This window comes from Psammomys obesus, unplaced genomic scaffold (genome assembly GCF_907164565.1).
Source record: "Psammomys obesus unplaced genomic scaffold, mPsaObe1.curated_primary_1811, whole genome shotgun sequence".
NCBI classification, from domain to species: domain Eukaryota; kingdom Metazoa; phylum Chordata; class Mammalia; order Rodentia; family Muridae; genus Psammomys; species Psammomys obesus.
Window position 1 is genome coordinate 16,381,175 of NW_026596085.1, and position 27,273 is coordinate 16,408,447.

Here is a 27,273-nt window from a genome sequence, read left to right on the forward strand (position 1 = left end):
CGTTCTTTCTATGGAAGCCTGCTGGTCAAATCTCACATGAGCTTTCCACAGTCTGAAGTCAGCTGAGAAGAAAGAGCCTCAGTGGAGGAGCCCTCCAGCTTGGCCTGTGAGTTCACCCCTGGAGGTCTGTGTGTGGTTCACCGATACAAAAAGACCCAGCCTTTTCTGGGCAGCAGCTTTCCCTTGGCAGGGTCCTGAACCAGGTAAGACTGGAAACTTTTAGATGAGAGTAGAAGCAGTTAAACAAAACGAAACAAAACACCAGTTTCTCCACTGCTGACAGGGGATGTGACATGACTTGGCTTCTGCCTTGGTTTCCTGAATGATGGTTCGTGACTGGGAATTAACTGTAAGCTAAATAAACCATTTCTTGCCCTAAGCAGCCTTTGGTCAGAGTATTATTTATCACAGTAGCAGAAGAATCTAGACCAGGAAGGAAGGGGGCACATTCGGTCAACAGGCACTAAAATCGTTGTGTTCCCTTGTCAACAAACTGATGGCGAAACGTGAGTCTGTGTTTGGTGCAGAGCAGGTGACAGGCTTGTCTTGTCCAGTGTGTTGCCTGCACTCCTATTTTTTTGTTTGCTTGGTTTTGTTTTTTTCTTTTCTTTGATTTTGTTTTTAAGACAGGCGTTTTCTGTGTATCCCAGACTGTCTTGGAACTTGCTCTGTAGCCCAGGCTGGCCACAAACTGAGAGATCCACCTGCCTCTGCCTCCCGAGTGCTGGGATGGTGGCGTGTGCCACCACCATTGGGCTTGCACTCACTGCCCTTTCTCAAAATTGCCAGCTTTCCCGGAAGCAGAGGTTCTCAACCTGTGACTGGTGATTCCCTTTGGGGGTCGCATATCAGATCTGTGTATTAACATTCATAACAGTAGAAAAATTACAGCTGTGAAGTAGCATTAAAATAATGTTATGGTGGGGAGCACCAGAACATGAGGACCTGTGTTAAAGGCTCACAGTGTCAGGAGGGTTGAGAACTACCCACCTTAAAGCGTTATGAATGAATGCTATTAACCTCCCTGCAGGTTTCTGCCTAAGCGTCAGACAGTATCCGTTGCTCTCTTTGTAGACTGCCTCAGCAAGCAACTTTCCACATACCCGCCCTCCCACAGCCCCTTCTGCGAGTGGGAGGGGGTCGAATGGGAGGGGGGGAGAACATCCAAGGGCTTGCACAGAAACCTCATTTTTTTCTTGGGTGTTTGTACTCATTTCTAATTGGGGATTTCCACAATCATCCAAGCATTTCTTGGTGTTTTTGTTTGTTGGGGACGTTGTCTGGTTTTCTAGTCGTGGCATAGACTTAAAGCAGATGGTCACTCGGGCGGAAAGCCAAATCCAAAAGCAGATCTGTTCCGGTCGAAGACTAGTTTCTTGCTTTAGACATCTGAACAGTGAGAAAGAGCCTCATTCTTCAAAATAGCTTTAAAAAATCTGAGTAACAATTCAGATCGTTTTTTAAAATCAGATATATTTAGCCAGGCATGGTGCCACATGCCTTTAATCTCAGCACTTGGGAGGGAGAGGCAATTGCTTCACTGTGATTTTTTTTTTCTATATGGGGAATTCCAGGCCAGCCAGAATGACATAGTGAGATTATCTTGTCACAAAAATGAATAAACACTTTAAAAATAAAAATAGTTTTAATTAAGTTATTCATATAACACCTATTTGCTGTTTGTGATTTTAAAAGTGAGAGCCTGAACCATCTCTCCTGTTCTTGTTTGTGGCTTTGGAGAGAGGGTCTTAGGTAGCCCAGGCTAACCTCAAGCTCAATAAATAGCTAAGGATGACCTGGAACTTTTGTTTTGTTTTTGTCTAGACAGGGTTCCTCTGTGTAGACCAGGCTGTCCTGGAAGTCACAGAGATATGTCTGCTGGGATTAAATGTGTGTATCAGCACTGCATGGCTTGACCTTGAATGCTGGGATTATTAACACTGAACTGAATCCAGAGGGGCATCATTCATACTAGGTGGGCACTCTCCCCACTGAACTACCCCACCTTCAGCTTCTGATTCATTTACTCATTCATTCATTCATTCATTCATTCAGCCAGTCACTCAGGGTCACTTGGGCCAGTGAATGTGAGCCATTGTGCCCGGCACAATATTATTGTCATCATCATTCTGGGCTCTTACGTAACTACTTAGGGTCTCACACATTGTCTTAGTCACTGCATTATTGATGGAAAGGGACACCACGACCAAGGCAACTCTTATAAAAGAAAGCATTTCCTTGGGGGCTTGCTTAGAGTTTCAGAGACTAGTCCATTATCATGGCAGGGAGCATGGCGGCACGCAGGCAGGCATGGTGCTGGAGTTGGAGCTGAGAGTTCTCCATCCTGATCTGCAAGCAGAAAGTGAGCCTGGGCCTGGCCTGGGCTTTTGAAGCCTCAAAGCCCCAGGGACATACTTCCTCCAATAAGGGCACACCATGCAGTCCTTCTCATTCTTCCTAACGGTGCAGCTCCCTGCGGACTAAACATTCACAGGCCTGAGCCTATGGGAGCCATCGTTATTCAAACCACCACACACATCCTGGACACCTATTATACTCTTTTATGAGGAAGATGTGAGGGAAAGATAGAGGGAAGGAAAGAAAATGAGACCCACAGAGAGAAAAATTAGATTTTGGTTCCAAGATCGGGTTTGAGGGTTTGTTTTGTTTTGCTATCTGAAGATCTGTTGTTCTTTAATGTGTACGGGCATTTTGCTTACCTAAGTCTGTGCACCACAGATGTGCCTTAATCATGGAAACCAGAGAAAGTGTCAGATCCCCTGGACCTGGAGTTACAGGCAGTTGTGAGTGGAGCAGCTAGTGCTCTTGACCTTGGGCCAACTTCCCACTCCTCTGCCTGCTGAAAAAAAAAAAAAGAATATATATATATATATATATATATATATATATATATATATATATTGTGTGTGTGTGTGTGTGTGTGTGTGTGTGTGTGTGCACTCGGGCACGTGGACGTGTCAGTTTGTATGAAGGTCAGAGGGCAAATTTCAATAGTCAGTTCTTCTTCCTCCATCACATAGAGCCTGGTGAACTCAGGTCATCAAGCTTGGCAGTAAGTACCTTTACCCACTGAATCATCTTGCAAGCCCAGGTGTCTATTTCGTATTGTTTTTTTCTTGCTGATTTTTGTGTGTATGTATACGCTTTGATTTTGTTTTGAGACAGGTCTCACCATGCTGTCTAATCTGGCCTCAAACTTCTTGATGCTCCTCACCCCACCCTGGCCCCGGACAGGGTTTCTCTGTGTAGCCTTGGCTGTCCTGGACTTGCTTTGTAGACTAGGCTGGCCTCAAACTCAGAGATCCTCCTACCTCTGCCTCCCTGGCTGCTAGGATTACAGGCATGCCCCACTGTGCCAGGTTACAATACAAGTTATTTAAAAATAAAACAACCCAACAGTGAGGGAGGAGCAGAATCTATATCAGCTCTGAGAACCAGGTGGTTTTAAACAGGTTACTTTACCTCTCTGGGCCTCAGTTTTCTTGTCATTAAATAGGGAATAACAGCTTTTACATAGACGTGTTGTTGGGGCTGAGGCCAGTAATTGAGTCAGGAGGATTGCTTGAGTCAAGGAGTTCTGGACTAACGTGTTTGTTTGTTTGTTTGTTTTTAGATAGGGTTAAGGTTTCTCTGTGTAATAGTCCTGGCTGTCCTGGAACTTTCTTTGTAGAACAGACTGGCCTCGAACTCACAGAGATCCACCTGCCTCTGTCTCCTGAGTGCTGGGCTCACAGAGGTGCCCCATCACACCCGGCTAAAGTGTCTTATTCTATTCAAGCATCTTCGCTAAGGTTGGAATCAGCTGCACAATGGAGGTAAACTGGTCCAGGTGGGAAATGAAGGGAGTTGGAAAGATCATAGAAAAGAAAAATAAATAAATAAGCCCATAGTTGGTTGGAAGCCTGCCTGTGAGATGAGCACTGGAGAGGCTGAGGCAGGAGGATGGGGTGTCCCAGGCTGGCCTAAGCTATACCACAAGGCCTTATCCAACTAGAAAGGGTAGCGTCCTTGGCATGGCACATGGGAGTTGCTCAAATAGCTGTTGGGTTCATTCACTCCCTGCCCAGCCCCTTCACCTCCAGATGCCAGGTTCAGTCTGCCATCCTGCATCCTGTCTTTACATTTTTAAGTTTAATTTTCATTGTATTTATTTCATGTGTGTGCGTGTTTAGGCTACAGTTATCTCAGCGCACCACAGGCATAGTTAACAGAAGGGTGTGAGTCACAATGTGGGTGCTGGGAATCGAACTTGGGTCCTTTGGAAGAGCACTCTCTCTCCAGCCCAATTTTACTTTTTAATCATATGTGTGCACGCACGCGTGTGTGTCACATGTGTACAGATGCACATGAACGCCAATTTTGGGTCTCATGGAGTCAGAGTGGTTTATTACATACAGGTTGTTGTGTGCAGCCTGACACGGGTGCTAGGAACTGAGCTCAGGTCCACAGCATGCTCTTAACCTCTGAGCCATTTCTCCAGACCCATTATTATTATTATTATTATTATTATTATTATTATTATTATTATTATTATTATTTTATTACGAGCGGGGAGCAATGGTGCACGCCTCCCAGCACTCGGGGAGGCAGAGGCACGCGGATCACTGTGAGGTCGAGGCCAGGCTGATTTACAGCTCGGGAGTCCAGGCCAGCCAAGGCTACACAGAGAATCCCTGTCTCAAAAAACCAGGAAGGAAGGAAGGAAGGAAGGAGGGAGGAAGGGAGGGAGGGAGGGAGGGAGGGAGGGAAGGAAGGAAGGAAGGAAGGAAGGAAGGAAGGAAGGAAGGAAGGAAGGAAGACTATTTCTATTACATTTATTGTATGTGTGTGGGCATTCAGCATGGCACACAAGTGCAGATGAAAGGACTATTTGCAGGTGTCTCGTTTTTCGTTTTTTCCACATCACGTAGTAGGTCCCAGAGATCGAACTGAGGCTTGGTGGCAAGAGCCTTTACCCGCTGGCTCTAGCCCTTGCAAGTCTCATTTCCGAGGCCTGAAAGTGCAGGGACAAGCTGCCCAGCGGTTCTTAGTCCCTAATCTTCTCAAACACCTTGCAGGAAAAGCCAGATCCGGAAGCAGTCCGGCAGTCAGTGGTCGCGTCCTCTGTTGCTAGGACACCTCTCCGGAAGTGGGGCGGGCGCGGGTCTGACTGGTTGCAGTAGAGAGACGGGGCGGGGTCCCATGCGTCGTGGGCGTGGGCTCGCGTGGAGCTTGCGCAGGCGCGGGCGGGCGCGACGGTGGAGGATGCGGGCGGTTTAGCTCCTGCTTCCTAGTCAAGGTCTGTGCAACTCAGCGTCCTTCCCTCTCCTGAGACTTGCCTTGTGCCGGCCGATTGGCGTAAATGCATCTTATCCTTCTTACGGGCTGCTCCAGGCTCTCGGGCCCCTCGGCTTTCAGTGCATCCGCAGCCTGTATTGTCTGCGGTGGCATCTGTTGCGGGGTGGGTCTGGTCGCCACACCTATGAGGGGAACTCAGGGCGGCTCCACTCGCTCCTCAGCAAGTCTGCACCGAGCTGAGGTGATGCCATCTTTGTTAGGAGAGGGGTCTGGGAGTTGTGGTCCTGTTTGGAGCGCGCAGGGGAGGTCGTGGTGGTGGGGAGTTGCAGGGACCGCGTCCTCGGCTGGAAGCATAGCGCTGTAAGCCGAGTTGGGAGTTGGTAAAGCAGGCTTTGTTCGGGAGACCTCTAAAGAGCATATTCCAGTGCTGGCATGCGACAGCACTGCTCTTCTCTCAAGAGATAGAGACATTGGTAGACCTCGGCACTGGCAGCCAACAGTGGTGTGGAGACGGATGCAGGGCATGGCTGTGCAGTATTGTTTATTATTTAATTTTTACTCATGTGTATATGTATGTGTGTCCGTGCCGGTGTGTGCACGTGAGTGCAGGTGCCAGTGGAGGCCAGAAAAGGGTGTGTGGGAGTCCCTGGAGCTGGTGTTAGAGGAGGCTGTCATGCCATGTGGCAAGAATGCCAGGAACCAAACTTAGGTTCTCTTCAAGAGCAGTATCTGCTCTGACAGCTGCACCGCTCTCCAGCCCCTGAGCTCTTGTTTTCTTAGAGATAGTTTTTTTTTTCTCTCTCTCTCATTCATTCATTGAAAGCTTTTTGGGAAAAAAAAATATTATACTGGGAATCTTGGTGTCATTGGGACTTCACTGACATTGATTTGTAAAAATGTCAAATTGTGGAAAGCAGAGAGGGCCCTTGTTTTCTGAGACTGGGTGTAGAACGGTGACGAGACTGATAATTTCTGTTGGCTGTTTCTAGGAAGGCAGTCTTGAGTCCTGTCTAGGGCTGTGATCACAGCAGGTGGTGAAGCTCTTTGGCGCCTGTGTCTGTCCTGAGTTTGTAGGCATACTCCAACAGGTAAGTGTTCTGAGCTGGGGATTTTCCCCTAGTCACATTCTGTATGTTCCTAGTCAAGTCTTTATGGGCAGTTGTTGCTGATCTCTCAGCCCTGTAGGGCTGGACTTCCTCTCCTTCACTGATTGGCTGGAGTAGCACTTATTTGGCCCTCTACAGAGGGAATTTACTTTTTGGTTTTATGAGACAGGGCCTCATGTAGCCCAGGTTAGCCTTGAAATCCCTACGTAGCCAAGGATGATCTTAAACTTCTGATCCTCCTGACTCTACCTCCCAAGCACTGGGATAGTGTAAGCCACCATCCCTGACTCTGTTTATTTCTTTTATTATTTATCATTTATTTATTATTCACCTTCATGTGCCTTCCAGGAATGAAGCTCAGGTCGCCAGGCTTGCACCAGTTTAACCTGCTTAACCAATCCTCCCAGCCCACTCGATATGTAGACCAGGCTGGCCTTGAACTTATAGAGATCCACCTGCCTCTGCCTCCGCAAGCGCTGGGATTAAAGGCGAGTGCCACCGCACCTGGCACAATTCATCAGGCACTTGCTAAGTATCGACTGTTGCTGGACACTGTCCTGGGACTGGGGATTCAGCTGGAGGTATGGCATGGTGATAGTCCCGTGCCGATTTGTCTGTGTAGACGAGTAGGTTTCCCATTTGAGCGTGTGTGAGAATCATCTCACAGCCCCCTGGGTCCTCTTTCTGCCTCTCCTTCCCTCCTTGGCCTCCCCCTTCCCTGGGCTGGGGAGGAATCCCGGGGTCTGCTGCATGCCAGGCAAGTACTCTACCATCCAGCCTCACTCCAGCCTCCGAAGGCCATTTTCCTGACCAGACCATGTAGTGCTGGGCTGCTGATCCATGGCCCCTGGACCACACCATGAGTACGAGCCAGACTAAACCAGTGTATGGCGTGCATGCCGTAGAGAAAATAGAGTAACTCCCGTATCCGTGGTTTCACCTTCCAGGACTTCAGTTCAGAAGGTTCCAGAAATAAACAGTTAGTTCTTTTACAATTACTGGGGGTTCTTGCTTACACGTGTCTTTCGTACAGTGTGCCTGTGGAGGACAGAAGAGGGTGTAGATTCTCTGATACGGGGTGACAGACGGTTTTGAGCGGCAGCGTGGGTCCTGGGAACCCCATCTGGGTCTTCTGCAAGACCTGCCAGTGTTCTTAACCACTGAGGCATCTCTCCACCCCCAAGAAATACATGGTTATTGAGTTTCTGAGCAAATGGTTGTCACTGTGGTTACTGTTAAAAAGTATTATACTGTAATGCCGTGTCCTGACTGAAACAGTATTTTTAGCCACTGTCCATAAGCTCCTATTTCAGTAGTCAGCCTCTGTATCCACATTAGTGATCTATCACAGTGCTTTTCCTCATAGTAGCAGGCCCCAGAGTGTTGCTTGGAAAGTGCTTCCTTTAGGTGGAGATATACAAGCTTGTCACAGGTGCCTGGATGGGAAGAAACACACTTCATGTGGGGTTCGGTGCTCACCAGAGTTCCAGGTGTCAACCAGGGGCTTGGAGGGCGTCCTCTGTGGACGGTAGGGGGACCGCTGTAAAGTGACTACGGCACTGTCAGGAAGATTGAAGCTGGGCGGTCAGGAAAAGTTTACTCTCGGGAGCGGGCATTGGAGAAGGGGCCAGATCTGTGGGGAGAACACAGGCTCCAGACATTCAGTTTAGCGGACATGAGATGAAGGAAGGTGGGAGCTGGAGAGAGGGAGGAGTAAGGGGTAATGGGAGACAGGGCCGGGCTGGCCTTGCAGGTCATCAGTAGACTGCTGGTCTTATCATGGGTACCATGGCCCAGATGCTGGAGGGTTGGTGGCTGGTGGCTTCACTCAATATATGTGTCTAAGAACCAGCTGGGTAGCCTGGGATGGCCATCAGGCCTGCTGTGTTCGTCCAGCAGAGCTATGGGGCCTATGTAGAGCCCTTTATGGGCTTGGGGGAGGGGCGTTTTTCTGGGACACAGCTGACACCTGATTTGTCCCCTCCAGGATCACAGCTGAGCTTTGTCACAGTGTTGTTTTGTTTGTTTGTTTATATATATTTTTAATGTATTTTTGTTCTGTCTGCATGTACATCTGTAAACCAGAAGAGGGCATCAAATCCCTTTATAGCTGGTCATGAGTCTCCATGTGGTTGCTGGGAATTGAACTCAGGACCTCTGGAAGAGCAGCCAGTGCTCCTAACTGCTGAGCCATCTCACTGTCACTGTTTTCTTAAGGCGCCTTGCCCTATGTGTGTGTCACCATTTCTGGGAGTGGACCATTGCAGTCAGCTCTCTGCTGGGCCAAGGGACTGTCATTGCCCAGCAGGAGATTAAAAGCTGGGCTGGGGGTGGCCATGGGAAACCTTGTTCCCCCTCTTGCGAAGACTGTCCCCAGTCACCTGGGGCAGGTGGGTGCTGTTTTATCTTCTGTAATCGCCCAGTAGACGTGGCTGGTTGTGGCTGGTCACCTCTGATGGCTTTGTCTTACTTAAGCTCTCATGATGCACAGATTCTATGAACATACGGGCATGTGTATGCACCATGACCTTAGAGGTTCTTTGGTCTTGTTTGTTTGTTTGTTTCGAGATAGGGTTTCACTGTGTAGGCCCCTCTGACACTGTGTAGACCAGGCCAGCCTCAAACTCATAGTGATCCACATGTCTTTGCCTCCCGAGTGCTGGGATTGAAAGCGCCTGGCTGTATTTTGTTTTGAGACAAGGCAGCCTTGGCTGGCCTGGACCTCACATATAGATCAGGCTAACTTTTAGCTTGTGTGGGGTTTTCCTGCCTCTGCCCTCTACCTGTTAGGATGATCTGTGACCCGCCATGGCTGGCTACTCCAAAACCTTTATTGTTTAAGAGCCTGTTCTGTGCATGTTGTTAAACAAGATGCCATCCCCTGGTATCTCTGGCTGGTCAACTTTTGCTCCATAAACGTGTCACTTATCAGCTCCGTGTCGCTTGTGTTTTTGTCAGTGACACTGAGAGAGTCTGGGCACTCCAGGAACGACAGAAGGACCTATGGTAAGTGCTAACACTGCCATGGCGGCCGGAGGACGGGGAATGTGTGTGTATGATGTCTGGAAACAGCACTGGGTGGCGGGCCTGAAGCCCTGGCCTCCCAAGCCCCAGGCTCGCTTCCCGCCCAGCAGGATGAGGACGAGGGTATATGTCACATCTATAGGTGCCAGGCGTTCTGTGAGTGGCCATGCCCATATAAAAGAAAAATAAATAAAAATCTCACAAGTTTTTTTTTTTTTTTCTTTTTAAGAGCATGATTGGAATGAGAAGTAGCTGGGTGGTGACCGCCCCCGCCTTTAATCCCAGCACTTGGGAGGCAGAGGCAGGCGGATCTCTGAGCTAGAGGCTAGCCTGGTCTACAGAGTGAGTTCTAGGGCAGCCAGGGCTACACAGAGAGACCCTATCAAAAAAAAAAAAAAAAAAAAGAGAGAGAAAGCTAAAGGAGAGGCAAGCAGGTAAGCAGTGTAGGACTGAGGTCGATGCCCAGGCCAGCATATGGAAGCTACTCCATCAGAGGTCAGCTCAGGGGTCCACATCTCAGAATAGCCTTTCCCATCTGCTCTGAACAGCGCCCCTCCTGCCCTCGTAGCCCCTTCATACCTCTCCTGTGGAGCCTGACTCCCTGGTGCCACTGGATGTTTGTGGGTGACTGTCTAATTAACCCCTTTTAGCCCTGGTTGACATAGGGGCTGGGGGTTATGGAGGAATGGATGTGGGGTATTGACCATTGTCCCTGTCACACTAGAAGTCCTAAGGATCTCCTTCTTTCTCATGGACGGTGACTGGGATGTCTCTAGATATTACCAGCAGTCCCTTGGGTAGAGGGGGCTGTGTATGTCTACTTTGGGGATCCGCTTGGTTTTAGGGGGGAAGGTGATTGCTGGTGAAGTTTCCGAGTGTAGTGACTTGGGTCTCCTTCAGGATCATGGCCGGAAGGGTGAAGTGGGTGACTGACATCGAGAAGTCGGTACTAATCAACAACTTCGAGAAGAGAGGATGGGTCCAAGTGACAGAAAATGAAGACTGGAATTTCTACTGGTAAGAGTAAAAAGCCGGGTTTTGTGTTTTCCAAATATATAGTCAGTTGATCCCGTTCAGCCATCTCTGCCTTTTGTGTTTCTGTGTAAATCAGCTGAGCCCAGTGCCTGGAACCAGTTAACTAAGGAGCTTCTCGAAGGGCTGGCCGGGCCAGGGACTGGTGGCCGGTCAGCGTCTCAGAGGCCAGGCTGTTGTAAAAAAGCTTGTGCCTGGGAGCTTCCTCCAGACTGTCACCTGCGGCTTCACCCCGCAGGACCAGGGTGCTGGGCTTGGCCTAAACTTTGAGCTGCTTCATTTAGGCCTTGCTCCCACGTGTGTCTGCTGGGTCTTTGTTTTTCTTGCCCAACTGTCTGCATCTGTGCTTTTTCCTCCTTGACTGGTGTGGCGAAACCCAGAGTCCAGTCAGCTCGCCCTCGCTGTCCCTGTCTCTCTTCCTCTCTGTCTCCTGATTGTGGATAGGGATGTGAGCTCTCTCTGCTACTGCTCCTTGCCTGCCTGCCTGCCTGCCTGCCTATTGGAGGGCTCTCCACCATGATGGTCACGGGCTCTAACCCTCTGGGGCCGTGACCCCTCAGTTAAATGCCTTGTTTTATAAGTTGCCCCGGTCATGGTTGAAAGATTCCCCGGCTGGGTATCTTTTGTCTGAGAGACCCCCTCCCAAGGAACAACGAGGCCATTCGGATGCAAACAGCAAGAGGCTTTTATTTTGATACACGGGTACCCGGGTACCCGGGGCAGCAAGGTCATTCGGATAACTTTGCGCGCCCCCTAGGTGGGAAGCTGGGGTTTTTATAGGGTTTTAGAGCAGAAGCGTGGGTACAGAAGCGAGAAGCATGGTTACAGGGGGCTGATTGGTACGTTTACATGAGACCACGGTTTGTGTCAAAGTTTGGCAGGGACACCAAGATTCCAGGAACTGGGTGGTCGAAACAGTCATGATGACCCCCTGACGTGGCCCGCCATCTGTTGTTTTCCTTAGGACCCTTATCTTAACTGGAACAGTCTCACAGATATCCATGAGGGTGATTAATACAAACTGTTTTTAGTTTGACTGGGGCAGCCTGACCGCAGATATCCCAAGTGGATGACACAGCTGGGTTTCTTAGTAATTTTTTAGTTTTTTATTTAGCCTTTAGAGTTTTACAAAACAGTGGTGTCCCACAAAATGGCGTTAGCTATGTTTAACTTAGGGTGAGGCAGGGGTCTTTCAATGGTGTTTTGTTATGGAAACAGAAAAGTTAGATATTCAAGTAAGCGCTTCTCCCACTGAGTTCTGAAGAAGAGGGCTGAACTGAACAGTGACTTGAAGCTGGGCTGTCTGTCCCTGTTGGGTACCCATTGAGGTCGTTCATTAGAACTACAGTGCCAGTGAGGGCACTGAATGCCTTCCTTGTTCAGGTAAGGAATGTTTTAGAGCTCTTTTTATTTTACCTTTTTAGAGGAAGGGGTTAGGGATCTCAGTACTTCAGATTCTGGGTTCATTCATTTCTACCTCAACCTCCAGATAGCTGTGAGCACAAGTGCGTGCTACCACAGGCTTCAGAACTTTTTTTTTTTTTAAAGACAGGGTCTCACTGTATAGCTGCTGGAATTAAAGGCATATGCCATCTTGCCCGGCATACGTGTGTGTATATTCGTGCATATCTGTGTTCAGGTTTCCATGGGTCTGTGTTAGGGTATGTAGAGGCCAGAGATCAGTGTCTGGCGTCTGTCCCTGTCACCCTCCACCTTAGTTTTTGATACAGACTCTCTCTGATTGAAATGGGAGCTCGCTGATTTTGCCAGACTGAATTATTCAGCACTCCAGGGACCTACGTCTGTGCCTTCTTTCTGAGACGGGATTTCTCTGTGTAGCCTTGGCTGTCCTGGACTCACTTTGAAGACCAGGCTGGCCTTGAACTCACAGAGATCCGCCTACCTCTGCCTCCCTGAGTGCTGGGATCACAGGCGTGTGCCACCACACCCGGCTCTCACCTGGCTTTTTATGTGGACGATGGAGGATCTAAACTCAGGTCCTCATAATTTTCACATGAGTGCCCACATAGGCACAAATATACAAATAAAATACACTTAATTTTTTTTTTTTTTTTTTAAGTAAAGCAAATAAAAAGGAGCCCTTAACTGCTAGAGAATGTTAGATGGAAATATTCTGGGCAAAGGGAAACCCTATCTGGAAATTTCTTATAACGACATTTCCTCTGAAGGAAAACCGTGGGGAGTGAGTTGGGGGCCAATCCCTGTGCTGTCAGCCGTGACAGCCGAGCCTTGGGTTTTGACGGCTCCTTGTGGCTAGCCTTTCCTATGACGGGACATTTGAAGAGGCGCTCTGTGCCAGTCGTCATGGGTACTGTGGGCAGCTCTTTCGGCTTGCTGTGTGGGGCGGGGCAGCATTGAGGAGGACGGAGTCCACAGACGAAAGCCTGTGGCAAGCTGCCCTGATTTGCCATTCAGAGGTTCCCTCCTAGGTGCGAGCCAACCCGCCTTCCTTCACACATCGTCCCTGAGGTTGATGGGGACAGTGGCTTCGTTAGAGGATCAGAGAGCAGCCATTTCTAGGCTGGGCAAAGAGCTCAGTGGGACGTGCAGTATCTGGGGTTCAATCCCCAACAGTGTGAAAAATGATAGAATAAGGACGAATCCCAGCCAGGTGGTGGCGGCACACACCTTTAATCCCAATACTCTGGAGGCAGAGGCAGGTGGATATCTGAGTTTGAGGCCAGCCTGGTCTACAAAGCCGGTACCAGACAGCCAGGGCTATGCAGAGAACCCCTATCTCCAAAAACAAACAAACAAACAAAACAAAAGAGTGAATCCATATGACTCTCCTCTTGAGCCCTTAAGAGCCCAACAATAAGATATGTCGACTTGGGGCCTCAGGTTGCCAGATTGATCTTGGTGTTTAGATGCTTGAATTTGGGTACAAATTAATATCTTGACGTTTGCTTCTGAAAGGGTATGTCCCACCTTATCTGTCAGCTGTGTTAAAAATCAGCCTGACTGGGTACTGGAGCAATGGCCCGGTGATTAAGAGCCCTTCCGGAGGACCTGGGTTGATTCCCAGCACCCACATGGTGGCTCACAAGCACCTGAAACTCCAGTTTCAGGGGGTCCTGTGCCTCTTTGGACCTCCAGGCATATATATCCGTGAGCCTGGCGCCAACCTATGGGCACAAATGGGCTTTACTTGGTGTCTGATGCCTGTGTCAAGGCACAGGGACAAAGCCACCCCTCCCTGTCATTCAGCCCAGTCACAGCCCATCATCCCTGAGGTCACATACCATTCGGCCACAGAGTACACCAGTCACCAAGGCTCTCTGGAGACTGGCGGGGCTGTGGACAGGTGCACACAGACCCGGCTCCGAACGCACACACACTCACACCCGTCCCTTCCACGTCTCTGTTTCAGGATGAGTGTGCAGACCATTCGCAATGTGTTCAGCGTGGAGACTGGGTACCGGCTCTCGGATGACCAGATTGTCAACCACTTCCCCAACCACTATGAACTGACCCGCAAGGACCTGATGGTGAAGAACATTAAAAGATACAGGAAGGAACTGGAGAAGGAGGGAAGCCCCCTGGCAGAGAAGGACGAGAACGGGAAATACATCTATCTGGGTTGGTGCCTTCCCCGCCTGTACCCGGGTCCTAAGTCACCTCAGTGTCCCAGTGAGCGTTTCTGTTTCTGTGACAGAAATCATGACCGAGAGCATCATAGGGAGGACAGGGTATGTTTCAGCTTACCATTCTTGGGTGACACTCCATCCCTGAGGGAAGTCAGGACACGATGTCAAGGCCGGAGCTGAAGCAGAGGCTGTGGAAGAGCACCACTTCCTGGCTCGCTTGCTATCACTGTTTGCTCAGCCTGCCTTCCTCTTTCTGTCTGTCTGTCTGTCTGTCTCTCTCTGTCTTTCTTTTTGGTTTTTTGAGACAGGGTTTCTCTGTGTAGCCCTGGCTGTCTTGGAACTTGCTCTGTAGACCAGGATGGCCTCAAACGCACAAAGGTCCTCCTGCCTCTGCCCCCCCAAGTGCTAGGATTAAAGGCATGCACCACCACCACCTGGCTTTTAGCCTGCTTTCTTCTATGGTCCAGGAATGACATTCATGCGGGCTGGGTTCTCCCACATCAATCCTCAGTCGAGAAAATGCTCTACAGACTTCCACACAGGCCAGCCTGATGGAGGCATTTTCTTGAGATTTCCTCTTCCCAGACATGTCTAGGTCTGTGTCAAGCTGGCAAAAATCATGCATGACCCTAGGTTAATCATTTCAGGAACTCGAGGCACTGAGGTGGCTAGGTTTGCCAGATGAATTGGTTGGAGCAGGTTCTGTGGGCATCTGTTTAACCTCTGGTGTCTCCAGGTGGGTGGGCAGGGCTGAGCTGGGTTTGAACTCTGAGTATCTGGGACTGTGGAGTTGCTGAGAGACAAAACTAGTGTGGACACCAGTGTGGTTAGTGTCACCTCTTGAGCCACACTCAAGGAATGGTGTATGTCACTAGTTTACCTAGGGATTAAAGCCGGGCTGCTTGACAGTTTAGGATCCCATGCCAGGACAGAATGTAAAACACTTGAGATTTCATTTATTATTATTATCATTTTAATAACAATATTTTATTACTATAATATGTGCATATATAATATATATTTACATATATGGGTGTTTTATCTGCATACTACCTGTGTGCAGTACCCATGGCGACCAGAAGAGGGCATTGGATCACCTGGAACTGGAGTCACAGATGGTTGTGAGCCACCAGGTGGGTCCTGCGAATAGAACCCCTGTCCTTGTCAAGAACAGCCAGGTGTTCTTGATTACTGAGCCATCTCTCCAGGCCCTGGGCAGAATTATATCATCAGCTTCTCTGGCCTCAGTTTCCCCATCTGCTGAATGGGAACGACAGCTGCCACCTAGCAGACAGCTCACTTGGGGTTTCAGTGATGTCTGCCTGTAAAGTTCTGCTCACACAGCTCAACAGGGTCCCTTCTTAATATACACAGGAACGGGACAAGTGGCAGTCTTGCCACTTAGGGTTGTGGTGACAGCGTCCTGAGGAGCCCAGAACCATGGTGACGTTTTCCTACCCCTGGCCCCGGGTGGGCAGCCACTTACGGCAATGGGTCTCTTTACTTCAGACTTCGTCCCGGTCACCTACATGCTCCCCGCTGACTACAACCTGTTTGTGGAGGAGTTCCGGAAGAGCCCGTCTAGCACCTGGATCATGAAACCATGCGGCAAAGCCCAGGGGAAGGGCATCTTCCTCATCAACAAGCTCTCACAGATCAAGAAGTGGTCCCGAGACAGCAAGACGTCCTCGTGAGTGGAGACACCCCAGACTGCATGCAGGGTTCCGGTTAGCTACATCCTGCCGTCCCGTAGCCTTGGTCACGGGCTAGGCAGCCCTTGTCTGCCTTTCCATCTGTGTGCTTGCCATGTGGTACCCTAGCAGGGCTCTTGTGGCTGAAGACATGTAATTAACCAGAGAACTCCCCATGGTAAGCCTCGGGGGGACGTGACACAGGTCCTGGGCAGTGGCTTTGCAGGCCATTTGGTTCCAAGCTGGTTAAGGCAGGCACAGGTGTGGCAAGGGGGCACATGCTTCAGAGCTGAGGACCCCCGATCCTGCGTCTAATGGAGCTGGGGACACTAATGGCAGATCACCAGGCTAAAGGCTGAGGGAGAGTAGGAATGTCCTGCTGGGACACCTGAGCTGGCAGCAAGTTGGTTGGAGGTGGGGTCTAGTTCACCCCTGTGAACCTTCTGCTGTTGAAGGGTCCTTAGCTGCTTGGCAGTTCCTGGAGCAAGGACTTAGTGTGGTCAGAGTGACAGAGGACCCTTCCTGCGCAGAATGTTTCAATCTGCATACACTTTGCCCCAGGATCCTCCTTGGGCGGGTTCCTAGGGGCTGTCCTGCCACTCTTGCCATGGCTTCTAGCTGAGATATCCTCCATGGTCCCTTTGTCACCTCTAGTCCCACCTTGAGAGAGGCAGGGAGCTTGTGCCCAATTACATTCTTGTTTATTTAAGATTGATTTTATGTAGATGAGTGCTCTATCTGCATGTACACCTGCACACCAGCAGAGGGCATCAGATCTCATTATAGATGGTTGTGAACTACCATGTGGTTGCTGGGAATTGAACTCAGAACCTCTGGAAGAGCAGCCAGTGCTCTTAACCTCTGAGCCATCTCTCCAGCCCACCAATTACATTCTTCTGTTTCTATTTCTTAATTACATTTATTATCTCTGTGTGTGCACACACACTCGCACATACGCATACACTTACACGGCTTATCATCTGTGTCAGGGCTCGCTCTTGCTTTGGTCATTCTGTGACTCTAGACAGTGTGTGGTGATGTTTCCACCCCTCAGGGTCATACAGAGCAGATTCATGGAGGCTCAGTGTCCTCCGTTCGCCTCCCACTCCTCCCAGCCCATGCTCTGGCGATGGCTGGTCTCTTTACCACCTGTCTAGTTTTCCCTTATTCAGAATGTCATCTGGCTAGAATCACACAGTGTGGGGCCTTTTTAGGTAGGCTTCTGCCACTTAGCTCTGTGTGTGTGGTGTTTTGGGTTTTTTGTTGTTGTTTGTTTGTTTATTCTTGGTTTTTCAAGACAGGGTTTCTCAGTGTAGCCCTGGCTGTCCTGGAACTTGCTCTGTAGACCAGGCTGGCCTCAAACTCCGAGATCTACCTTCCTCTGCCTCCCTAAGTGCTGGGATTGAAGGCGTTCAACAAGCTGTGTTTTTAAGGGTCTCTACCTAAGTACTTGGCATACATGGCATCATCTGGCTTGTTCACAAATTTTTCTCTGTTACTGAATAAATAGTTCTGTTGTCTGACAGTTTTCCCATTCACCTACCGACAGCCACCTCAATTGCTGGCGTGTCCTGGCAGCCGTGCCTGGTGCTGCTTCAGGCGTTGCTCTGCAGGGTTTCATGTGGGATGATACTCAGCTCCTTTGGGTGGGTGCCACAGAGTGTATCACCACACCAAGCTGTGTGCAGATTTCTAGCTTCAGTGATGTCCCTGTCTGATTTCTGTCGCCGGGGCACACTGACAGAACGAAGCTGGAGGGAGGAAGGGTTGATTTTTAGCTCTCACATTCCATCACAGGAAAGTCAGCAGGGCGGGGACTTGAAACATCTGTTTACATCCACAGCCTCGAGTGGAGAGAGATTAGTACATACATGCTGTCTTGCTTATGTGCGCTCAATAGCTTATTTTTTTATTCACAGTTCAGGATCCCTGGTCTAGGGAATGGTGCCGCTCACAGTAGGCTGTCTTTCCACATAATTAATTAAGATTGCCCCCCACACACACAGGGGGCTGGAGAGATGACTCCATGGTTAAGAGCACTTGCTCTTCTCGCAGAGGACCTGGGCTCCATCCCCAGAACAACTGTGTAATAAGTTCCAGGGCATCTCCTACCTCTTCTGACCCCTATGGGGACCGAGTGCGCGGCGCACAGAAAAAAAAAAAAAAACGTTCCCCACAGACACGCACGCAGGCCAACCTCATAAAGAGAGGGCCTCATTAAGACTCATCCCAGATGATTGTAGGTTATGCGAATTTGGCAATTAAAGCTAAAGAGGTGGCTCCACTGTTAAGAACACTGGCTGCTGTTCCAGAGGACCCAGGTTTGCTTCCCAGACACGTTGTTGTAGGCTGTTAATAATATTTACTATTTTTTTAACTTCTGGTAATGCTGCTGTTAATCCTCAGCGGCTATAAAACCAAATCACCACACAGAGACTGGGTTTTTAGTTAACCTAGAACACAATGCTGGGCAATATTTACTCCCTCCTAAACCTCCAAGCCCTCAGTTTCCTAACATTTAGATTTCCCACATTTTACTTGCTTTTTGTGAAATCTTAGGTCTGGTTCATGCTTTAAGTCCTCCAAGCTCTCTCCTCCCGCTCTGCTCTCCTAGTGCTCTCTCCTGGAGCTCCTCCTCCTTCTCGCCCCTTCCTGTTCTCTAGCTCCTCCCCTCTTTCCTGTCCTCTGGCTCCGCCCATTGCACAACATTGTATCTAGTTGCTTTATTTGTGTCCTGTTTACACAAGAGTATCACAATGCAATATCCAGATTGAAACCAGAGAGTTGGGGGTGGGGAAATCAGCATTTGAATTAACAAGGGTAAGGCATATACATTTTAAAAGAACATTATACCAACAACTCGTGGTAGCTCACAACTGTCTGCAACTCCAGTTCCTGCATGCAGTGCCCAGACACACATACAGACAAAACACCCATACACATTAAATAAGTTAACTGATTAAAAAAAAAAAAAAGGAAGCCAGCCATCTCCAGGGCCAGCCAGTCGAGGCTCCTTTCGTTTGCAAGTTGTGCCTTTAATCTCCCATCTTTTACAATGCCTGTAGGTTTGTGTCCCAGTCCACAAAAGAAGCCTACGTGATCTCACTCTACATCAACAACCCGCTGCTCATTGGCGGGAGGAAGTTTGACCTGCGTCTGTATGTCCTGGTATCCACGTACCGACCCCTCCGCTGCTACATGTAAGAGGCTCACCTCACAGCGTTATCAATCACTCGGTGACGTGGGGTACGCGGGAGGCACCAGGCCTGGCTCGGGGTTGGCTATCAGGCGGGTGGCTCTTGTTCAAGAGCAGTTGGCCTAGAAGCCACCTTAAGCCCCGCCCGTTTGGACATCGGAAATAAGTGGGAATGTGGTGTGTATTACCCAGCACTCGGGAGGTAGAGATGGAAAAGTCATGAGTTGTGAGGACAGCCTGGGCTACACAGTGAAACCCAAAGCGACGGAAGCTCACAGCCAGTCTTCTGTCGAATGGGCGGTGTGTTCTCTCTCTCCTCTCCCTCAACCCGGTGTGGGTTCCCCCCCAGGTACAAGCTTGGGTTCTGCCGCTTCTGCACAGTGAAGTACACGCCGAGCACCAGCGAGCTGGACAACATGTTCGTCCACCTTACCAACGTAGCCATCCAGAAGCACGGGGTGAGTGTCTCCCCCTCACGCTCCAGGGGCTAGCCTGGCTTTGTGGGATACTCACAAGACGGGACCAGGCTAGTTCTGGGAGAGCGGTTCATCACCCAGTCTCTGAAGGGTCCTAGAGTAGCAGGCGTGGTTATCCCCGGGCTCATTACCTGAATGTTTGCATAGGGGTGTAGGTAGAGGGGTGGGGGTGCTTAGAGAAACAGGGGTGTCGGTTCAAGCCCCACCTTTTTGCTGCTGTGATCGTGGGAGTGTCGGCTTGATTTCTCCATTAGTAAAAGAAGGGGCCTTTAACCTGAGATGTTCAATGTCCTCATAAGCCTGTTTCTCCCTGTTAGTTTTGCTGAAATTGGCCTTAAGGGCCTGGTGTGCACTGGTGTCTGTTGGGTAAGCCCTCTACCACTGACCCAGCCTCCTAGCCTCTTCTTGCTTTTATTTTGAGATGATATCTCACTAAGTTACTCAGGCTGGCCCTGAACTCACGCTGTAGCCCAGCCAGGCCTTGAACTTGTGATTCCCAGTGCCTGGATATCTGAGTAGCTAGATTATAGACTGGCACCAACAGGCCCAGTTTAAACCTGTCTATTATTATTACTACTATTATTTTTAATGTGTATGTATGAGCATAAGCCATGTGTGTATAGCTGCCCACAGAGGCCAGAATTGGGTACCAGATTCACTGGGACTCATGTCACAGGTGATGGTGAGCCACCCAACATGGGTGTTGGGACCCAAAACTTGGGTCCTCCAGAGAGCAGCAAGTACTCTTAACTGCTGAGCCATTTTTCCAGCCCCAAACATGTCTTAAGTTGAAAATACTGTAGGTGGAAATTGTATTCGGTTCGTCTAACCCATTGAACATCACAGTGTGTGGTGTGTGTGTGTGTGTGTGTTGCCTCATGAAGCGCTTTTGAGTGGCAAAGCACTTCCTTTTCTGAAACTGCATCTTGAACCTTGTGTGAAATAATCCCACCGCCCCTCGCTAGAACTAGAAAGAGAACAGACGTTACTCTGAACACTGCAAAGCTGTGCCTTCTCCTGGCGAGAGGAGTTGGTGTGGCCAAGGACTGGCTGTCCCAGAAGCCCAAGAACCTCTGTGCTGCATGCTGGGTGGGAGGACTATCAGGCAATGCCTGTGAGAAACAGGCTTTAGCAGGCAGAGAAGCGAGAGGCAGCTGAGCCTGAGGCCTGCGACACTTGCAGACTGCTGGGATGAGATATTCTGAGGCGCCTGAAAACCAAGAGACATGCTTGCTTTTCACGTCTACATCTGGGCAAGATGATGTCTTGCTGGAAATACTATATCCCTCAATTGTTTTTAAAATTATACATTACAGATGTAGACATTTTAATGTTTTTATTGTTTTTTTGTTTTTGAGATAAAGTCTTTCATTGGAATTTGCTCTGTAGACCAGGCTGGCCTGGAAATCATAGAGATCTGCCTGCCTCTGCCTCCAGAGTGCTGGGATTAAAGGAGTTACTACCATGCCTGGCCCTGTTTATTTCACTTTTTGAGACTGAATCTTGCTAAGCAGCCCAGGCTGTCCTCCTGCCTCAGCCCCCCGGCACACACATTTATCCTAGTTAGGGTTACCATTGCTGTGATGAAACACTGTGACAAAAGCATTCACCTAGAGCAGCTTCTGGGGAGGTGGCCACTGAGTATAAACAGTCACTTATGACACCAGTAGGGGTTGAACCTCTAGCAGTGTGTGGAGTAGACGGCACAGACCACCCTGGACAGGGTTTCCCCTCTGCCTTGCTGCTGCGTACCTGTTCGGACCCAGGAGGCGCTTGAGGGCAAGTGGCTCCTCCAGACTGTACCCTGAAGGCCTCTTGCCCTCCCCCTAACCCCACCCCCCAGGAAGACTACAACCACATCCATGGCGGCAAGTGGACTGTCAACAACCTGCGGCTCTACCTGGAGAGCACCCGAGGCCGAGAGGTGACCACCAAGCTGTTTGACGAAATCCACTGGATCATCGTACAGTCTCTCAAGGCCGTGGCGGTGAGTGACAGGCAGGGGGCGGGGCAGGTGGGCCCTCGAAGCCTAGTGGGAGGCCCTGGGCTAGCCAAACGGTGCTTCTGTTCTATCATCCCTCTCTCTCTCTCTCTCTCTCTCTTTCATACACACACACACACACACACATGTGTGTGTCCCGGCTGCAGTTTCCCGTCCCTCCACTCCTCCCAGCCTCCCCACCCCCAGCCCATCCACTGCCTCTCTGTTTCTCTTCAGAAAAAGAGCAGGCCTCCCAGGGAGAGCAAGCAAACATGGCCTAACAAGATGCCGTGAGACTAAGCACAAACCTTCCTATCAGGGCTGGATGAGGCAACCCAGAAGGAGGAAAAGGGTCCCAAGAGCATGCGAAAGAGTCAGAGACACCTGGCTCCCACTGTTAGGAGTCCCAGGCCAAGCTAACGGCCATAGCACATATGCAAAGGACCTGGTGCAGCCCCGTGCAGGCTCCATGATTGCTGCTACAGGCTTTGGGAGCTCCATGAGCCCTGCTTAGTTAATTCTGTGGGGACATCATCTTTTTTCATTCCTTTCTTCCTTTTTTTGAGACGTGGTCTCATTGTGTCATCATAGCTGGCCTGGGGGCATCTTCTATTAGACCAGGCTGGCGTAGAGAGTGTTGTGTGGACCAGGCTAGCCTGGAGTCCGCTCTGTAGACCAGGGTGGTCTGGAGCTCACAGAGACCCCCCTGCCTCTGTGTTTCCCCCATCAGCCCTTCTTGGTGGGTACTTTGGCATGAGATGATAGTCTGGGGGGCGGGATTCGCAGCAGCTTTCTCTTCAGGCAGCTTAATGTTACTGTTTCATGGGTATTTATGGTTGAAACTAGCCTCCTTCTTTGTTCTTAAATTCATCTTGGATTTGCTCGGTGGTTTGCAGCTTTTAGGCAGGTGCGCTTCTGTTTTTGAGCGATAGGAAGGAATGAGCATTGGTGTGCTGCCCCCTCTTTCCAGGACTCTACAGATGATGTGTCTGGGCTGTCTTTGCTCCCCCATACAACTCGAAAGATCACGGGGACTCTGACCCCATAGCTAAGGAAAAGGCTCCTGACCCAAAGCCGGTCTCCTTGTCTCCCATCCCCTCTGTCAGCGGGAACGGGAAGGCAACCAGCCTGCTCTGAGGTCACCCACAGGACCCCAGAGTTCCTCAGCTCAGCCTCTGAGGGCAGTGTAGGCTAGCCTGCTGGCCTACACTAGTAGGCCACAACTACAGCTAGTGAGCTGGCCCCTGACAGACCCACCCACTTGTGCGGGACCTGAGGACACAGGACCTGGGGACATGGGATGGTGACACATCACCATGGAGTTTGTGAGAAACAGACGCAAGCTTCCCAGGTCACATCGGCCTTCCTCCCTGAGAAGAGCTGTCACACAGTTGCCTCACAGATGGGCCTCTGTCCTGGCCCTCGGCTCCTCAGGGCAGCCTGCTGCCATCGGGTACCATTCTTGGACCCTATCACTGGGTGGTGGTCCCCAAGCCTTTTAAGTAGGCAGGTTGTTTTGTTTGTGTTAATTGAGCGTAGGTGTTTGTCTCTGCCTGTGGGTATGTGCAGGTGTCCACAGAGGCCGGAAGCCCTGGATCCCCGAAGCTGGAGATACAGATGGTTGGGAGCTGGCTGACGTGGGTTTTGGGAGCTGAACTAGGGTCCCTTGGAAGGGCAGGAAGTGCTCTTAACAGCTGAGCCATCTCTCCAACACCCCTCACTTGCCCAGCACACAAGGAAAGCGTGTTTGGGTGAATTGGAAATTATGAGGGAAATCCAGAAATGAAAGAAAATAGGCCTGCTTTTCTCACTGGGTTATGATCTGGTTTGCACCTGGTTTCACAGGGCTGGGAAGGATAGGAGGCAGCCTGCTGGTGTGTGTGTGTATGTGTGTGTGTGTGTGTGTGTGTGTGTGTGTGTGTGAGACGGGGTCAGCAGCGTGGGAGGGTCTCTCTGAGGATGCGGTCTCTAACCTGCTGGTCACTCCGCAGCCAGTGATGAATAACGACAAGCACTGCTTTGAATGCTACGGCTACGACATCATCATCGACGACAAGCTGAAGCCCTGGCTGATCGAGGTAACTCAGCGGCCCCCGCCGCCTTGGCCATGGAAGACAGGAATGAGGTTCAGTTCCCAACGACCACATGGTGGCCCCCAACCATCCACAGTGGAATCTGATGTCCTCTTCTGTCCCACAGGCACACATGCCAATAGAGCATTCAAAGGCATAAATTAATAAATTTTTAAAAAATTAAAAGCACTCAGCCTTGGGGGGAACGGTTTTGCCTGGCTTACAGGGCCCAGCCCGTTACCACACAGGGAAGCCAAGGCAGGGACTGCAGCAGGGGCCATGAAGCATCAGTGCTGGCTGGCTTGCTGAGCTACCTTTCTTCCACAGCCCAGGCCCACCCCGGGGCCGTGCTCTCCTCCACGAAGAAACTGCTTCACGGGGCCAACAAGATGGCTCAGTGGGTACTAGGGCACTCGCTGCCCACCAAGCCTGACAGCCTGAGTTTGATTTCCAGGACCCACGCAGTGGGAGCAGAGCCACAAAAAGGGCCTCCTAAGTCATGCCCACAGGCTAACCTGGTCTGAGCGCTTCGCCACCCGACAGATCTAGGGTTCTGTCAGACTGACAGCGAACTGTGACAGCTTCCCGTGTGAGGTGCTCGGCAGGTGTGCGAGGCCCGTGTTAACCGACAACCGGCCCCTTGAGCACATGGCCCACCCTGGCTCCTGCACCTCGAAGCCCACAGGGGCGAACGTCACAGCGCAGGCCCCGTGTTCTTCTTCTTGCAGGTTAATGCGTCCCCGTCCCTGACCTCCAGCACCGCCAATGATCGAATCCTCAAGTACAACCTGATCAACGACACCCTCAACATTGCGGTCCCCAACGGCGAGATCCCGGACTGCAAATGGAACAAGTCCCCCCCCAAGGAAGTGCTTGGCAACTACGAAATCCTGTAAGTCTGCCTGTGGCTCCTTGGAGGTCCTGTGTTCTAGACTGAGCTGTGATGAGGCGCCCTTCGGATATTTGGGGGAGGTGGAGGGGGTGGTGTCGTGGCTTGCTCTTCTTGGGCAGCGTGTCTGTTGGTTGATGCTGGGAGGGACAGCTGTTGAGGAGACAGAAAAGTGGTTTGGGTCTGTTCGGTGTAGTCGATACTTACGAAGCATCACGTGCCAGGTGCTAGGCGGGGTCTGAGCCCTGTGCTTGTCGTCAGTGCGGTCCGCTGAGGTGCCAGGAGCAGTGTGCACAGAGTGCACAGGTACCCTAGCTCCAACTGGGTAGACAGTGGTTGACCAGAGTGTCGTCTGCTAATGCCGTGGGAGGCTAAGATGGCTCTTAAAAAGTTTGGCATAAGAGGCAGCCTCGTCACTCCCCCCTCGGTCCGTGACACGGACACAGCACAGGTCAGAGCGGGATAGCACATGAATGACTCCTGGAGCCTGGCAGGGCCAGAGTTGCTCCCTAGCAGGAGCTCTGAGGCCTGGAGGGGGATCTCTGCGCAGCCTCCTTCCACTAGAGGGACTGGCTACGCGCTCACGTGAGGTTAATGCTGAGGTGTGTCCAGACGGTGATGCATCGTGAAAGTCCCACGCCAGTGCAGAGCACAGCCTCGGCCGAGAGCAAAACTGCCGGCATGTTAGCTCTGGCACTCCCTGGGCACCATTCAGAGAGCCGTCATCCATCAGAGGAGGGCCTAGTGCAGACCCCACACCACCCGCAGAGTCTGGCTCTGGACCAGAAGCTCTGAAAGAGAAGAAAAGCCTGCTTCTGCAGAGAGCAGAGCACCATGGGACCCGCTTAGCGCAAACCTCTGCATATAACTCAGGGTCCTCGGGCAAAACAGCAGCAAACCAAACAGCAAACCAAACAGTCCCAGTCCCCGCTGTCCTGGGACTCGCTCTGTGGACCAGGCTGTCCTCGGGCTCAGAGATCCGCCTGCCTCTGCCACCTGAGCACTGGGATTAAAGCTGTGCACCATCATGCCTGGCTAGAAAACACTTTAAAATGAACAGAAAGAAGCCAGACATAATGGCGAATGCCTTTAATCCCAGCACTTGAGCGGCAGAATTGGCGGAACTCTGTGAATTTGAGGCCAGCCTGGTCTACACAGCAAGTTTCAAGACAGCCAGGGCTACCAGAAGGGCTGGCAAGATGGCTCAGCAGGTAAAGGCACTCCCTGCCAAGTTTGAAAACTGAAATTTGATCCCTGGAACCTACATGGTAGCTGGCCTGACTTCCATAAACTGCCTCTGACCTGGATCTATACCCTGGCCCATACCTGCCCTCAATCAATCAATCAATCAATCAATCAATCAATCAATGTAATAAAATAAATTTAAGGGCCATCAAGATGGCTCAGCATGTAAAGGTGACTGCCACGTAAGTTCTGTCCTCAGGAGACCCACATGGCAGGAGAGACCTGCAACTTGCTGCTCTTTGACCTCCATATAATAGATAAACTCCTCCCCAACAAATAAATAAGCTTCAGTTCAAAAAAGTTTAAATGCCCAAAAGTGCTCTTTTCACAGCTCAGCTGCAGGGTAAAGCTTTGGATTAGGCAACCAGGAGGCCCAGCATTAACCTCTGCACATCCGAATCTGGAGCCCGAGGGTGGTAGGAAGCCATGGTGAGGAGACACAGTCTCCCTTGAGGAGTCTCTCCTGGGTCTCAGCATTCTCAGGAACCACAGGGAAGGCGCCCGGCTGATGGGCGACGGGTCTACATCGGGTTCTTCAGATGTGAGGTCCAGGCTGTTCCTCGGCACGCAGGGCTGAGATACAGTCACCAGTAGGAAGTCAGGCTATAGGAGGACAGTAGCAGAGCAGTGGCATCATGATGGAGGAGTCTTAGCCTGACCCGGCCCTTTCTGGCAGTCGGCTGGTATCAGGTTCCCTGTGTGAAATGGAATTAGGTCCTCCCCGAAATGGTGTGTGACGTGCTTGCAGGCAGGAGTCCGGCCCACCGTGGCCGGCATCCTCATGCTCTCCTCTGGAGGCCTGCTGAAATGGCATCAGTCTAGGATGGGCAGACTGTCCACAGTGGCAGTGTCACTGGATTTTTCGCACAGGCTCTGTGGCCCTTTGCAGTGTTCGGGGGACCCCCTTGCGGGCTTGTGGGCTGGAGAGGAAAGGGGGTGCCGAGAATCAGGAGCTAGGTAGCTCTTTCCAGGGACCTGTTTGTTCCGAAGTAGCCCAGTGGCCCCTCTGTCATGGCCGCCCCTGAGCAAGACCTCCTTGTGATGTGTTTCAGGTATGATGAGGAGCTGGCCCAGGGTGAGGGGGTCGACCGAGACCTCAGAAACCGCCCAGGCCAGCCAGTGGGGGCCAGAGGAGGCCGCTCGAGGGACTCCGGGAGGAATGTCCTTGCAACCTGGAAGTGATCGGCCGTGAGAAGGACCTCAGCTCGGACCGTTCCCACAGCCGCTCCATCCAGACCCTGCTCATCACCCTTTTTGGAACTTCCTTTTTCTAGAGTGCTTTCCTGAGTCCTGTAAACAAAGAAACTCTGCAAGGTAGAGGAGTCCAGGTCATCGGGGCTCACATACACGCATAAAAATGACAGCTTCAGTGTGAGATATGACTTCCTTTTTTTAAAAAGATTTGTTTTAGTATTTTTATTTTTTGAGATAGGCAGCCCTGGCTGGTCTGGAACTCGCTATGTAGACCAGGCTGGCCTGGAACTCTCAGAGATCTACCTGCCTCTGACTCCCAAGTGGAGGGATTAAAGGCGTACACTACCACATCTGACTTTATTGTTTATTTGTGTGTGCATGCGTGTGTGTAGAGCACTCAAGGAAACCAGTAGAGGGCATCAGATAGCTCTCTAAAGTGGATTTGGGGAACCAAACTACGA

At 50.7% G+C, this 27,273-nt stretch overlaps 1 protein-coding gene across 3 annotated transcripts; it reads left to right on the forward strand.

Moving 5' to 3' along the window:
• Window positions 1-5,236: 5,236 nt before the first annotated feature.
• Ttll1 (TTL family tubulin polyglutamylase complex subunit L1) lies at window positions 5,237-27,160 on the forward strand. Of its 3 annotated transcripts, XM_055627036.1 has the most exons (12): window positions 5,237-5,299; window positions 6,288-6,386; window positions 9,363-9,410; window positions 10,329-10,445; window positions 13,852-14,060; window positions 15,578-15,758; window positions 18,825-18,959; window positions 19,305-19,413; window positions 21,275-21,418; window positions 23,404-23,490; window positions 24,213-24,376; window positions 26,671-27,160. In XM_055627036.1, the coding sequence occupies exons 4-12, from the start codon at window positions 10,333-10,335 to the stop codon at window positions 26,798-26,800; spliced, it is 1,272 nt and encodes a 423-aa protein (XP_055483011.1). In that variant the 5' UTR covers window positions 5,237-5,299; window positions 6,288-6,386; window positions 9,363-9,410; window positions 10,329-10,332; the 3' UTR covers window positions 26,801-27,160. The 3 variants fall into 3 exon arrangements, with proteins under 3 accessions (XP_055483011.1, XP_055483012.1, XP_055483013.1); XM_055627037.1 differs by lacking the exon at window positions 9,363-9,410; XM_055627038.1 differs by lacking the exons at window positions 5,237-5,299; window positions 6,288-6,386 and adding an exon at window positions 6,934-6,985.
• The last annotated feature ends 113 nt before the right edge of the window (window positions 27,161-27,273 follow it).

What these genes read in the sequence shown, in the direction of transcription:
- Ttll1 (XM_055627036.1), top strand. Translation starts at nt 10,333, where the DNA reads ATGGCCGGAAGGGTGAAGTGGGTGACTGACATCGAGAAGTCGGTACTA. An exon ending in CGGGAAATACATCTATCTGG is followed by an intron (nt 14,061 to 15,577) that starts GTTGGTGCCTTC and finishes TCTTTACTTCAG; the next exon opens with ACTTCGTCCCGGTCACCTAC. An exon ending in CGAGACAGCAAGACGTCCTC is followed by an intron (nt 15,759 to 18,824) that starts GTGAGTGGAGAC and finishes CAATGCCTGTAG; the next exon opens with GTTTGTGTCCCAGTCCACAA.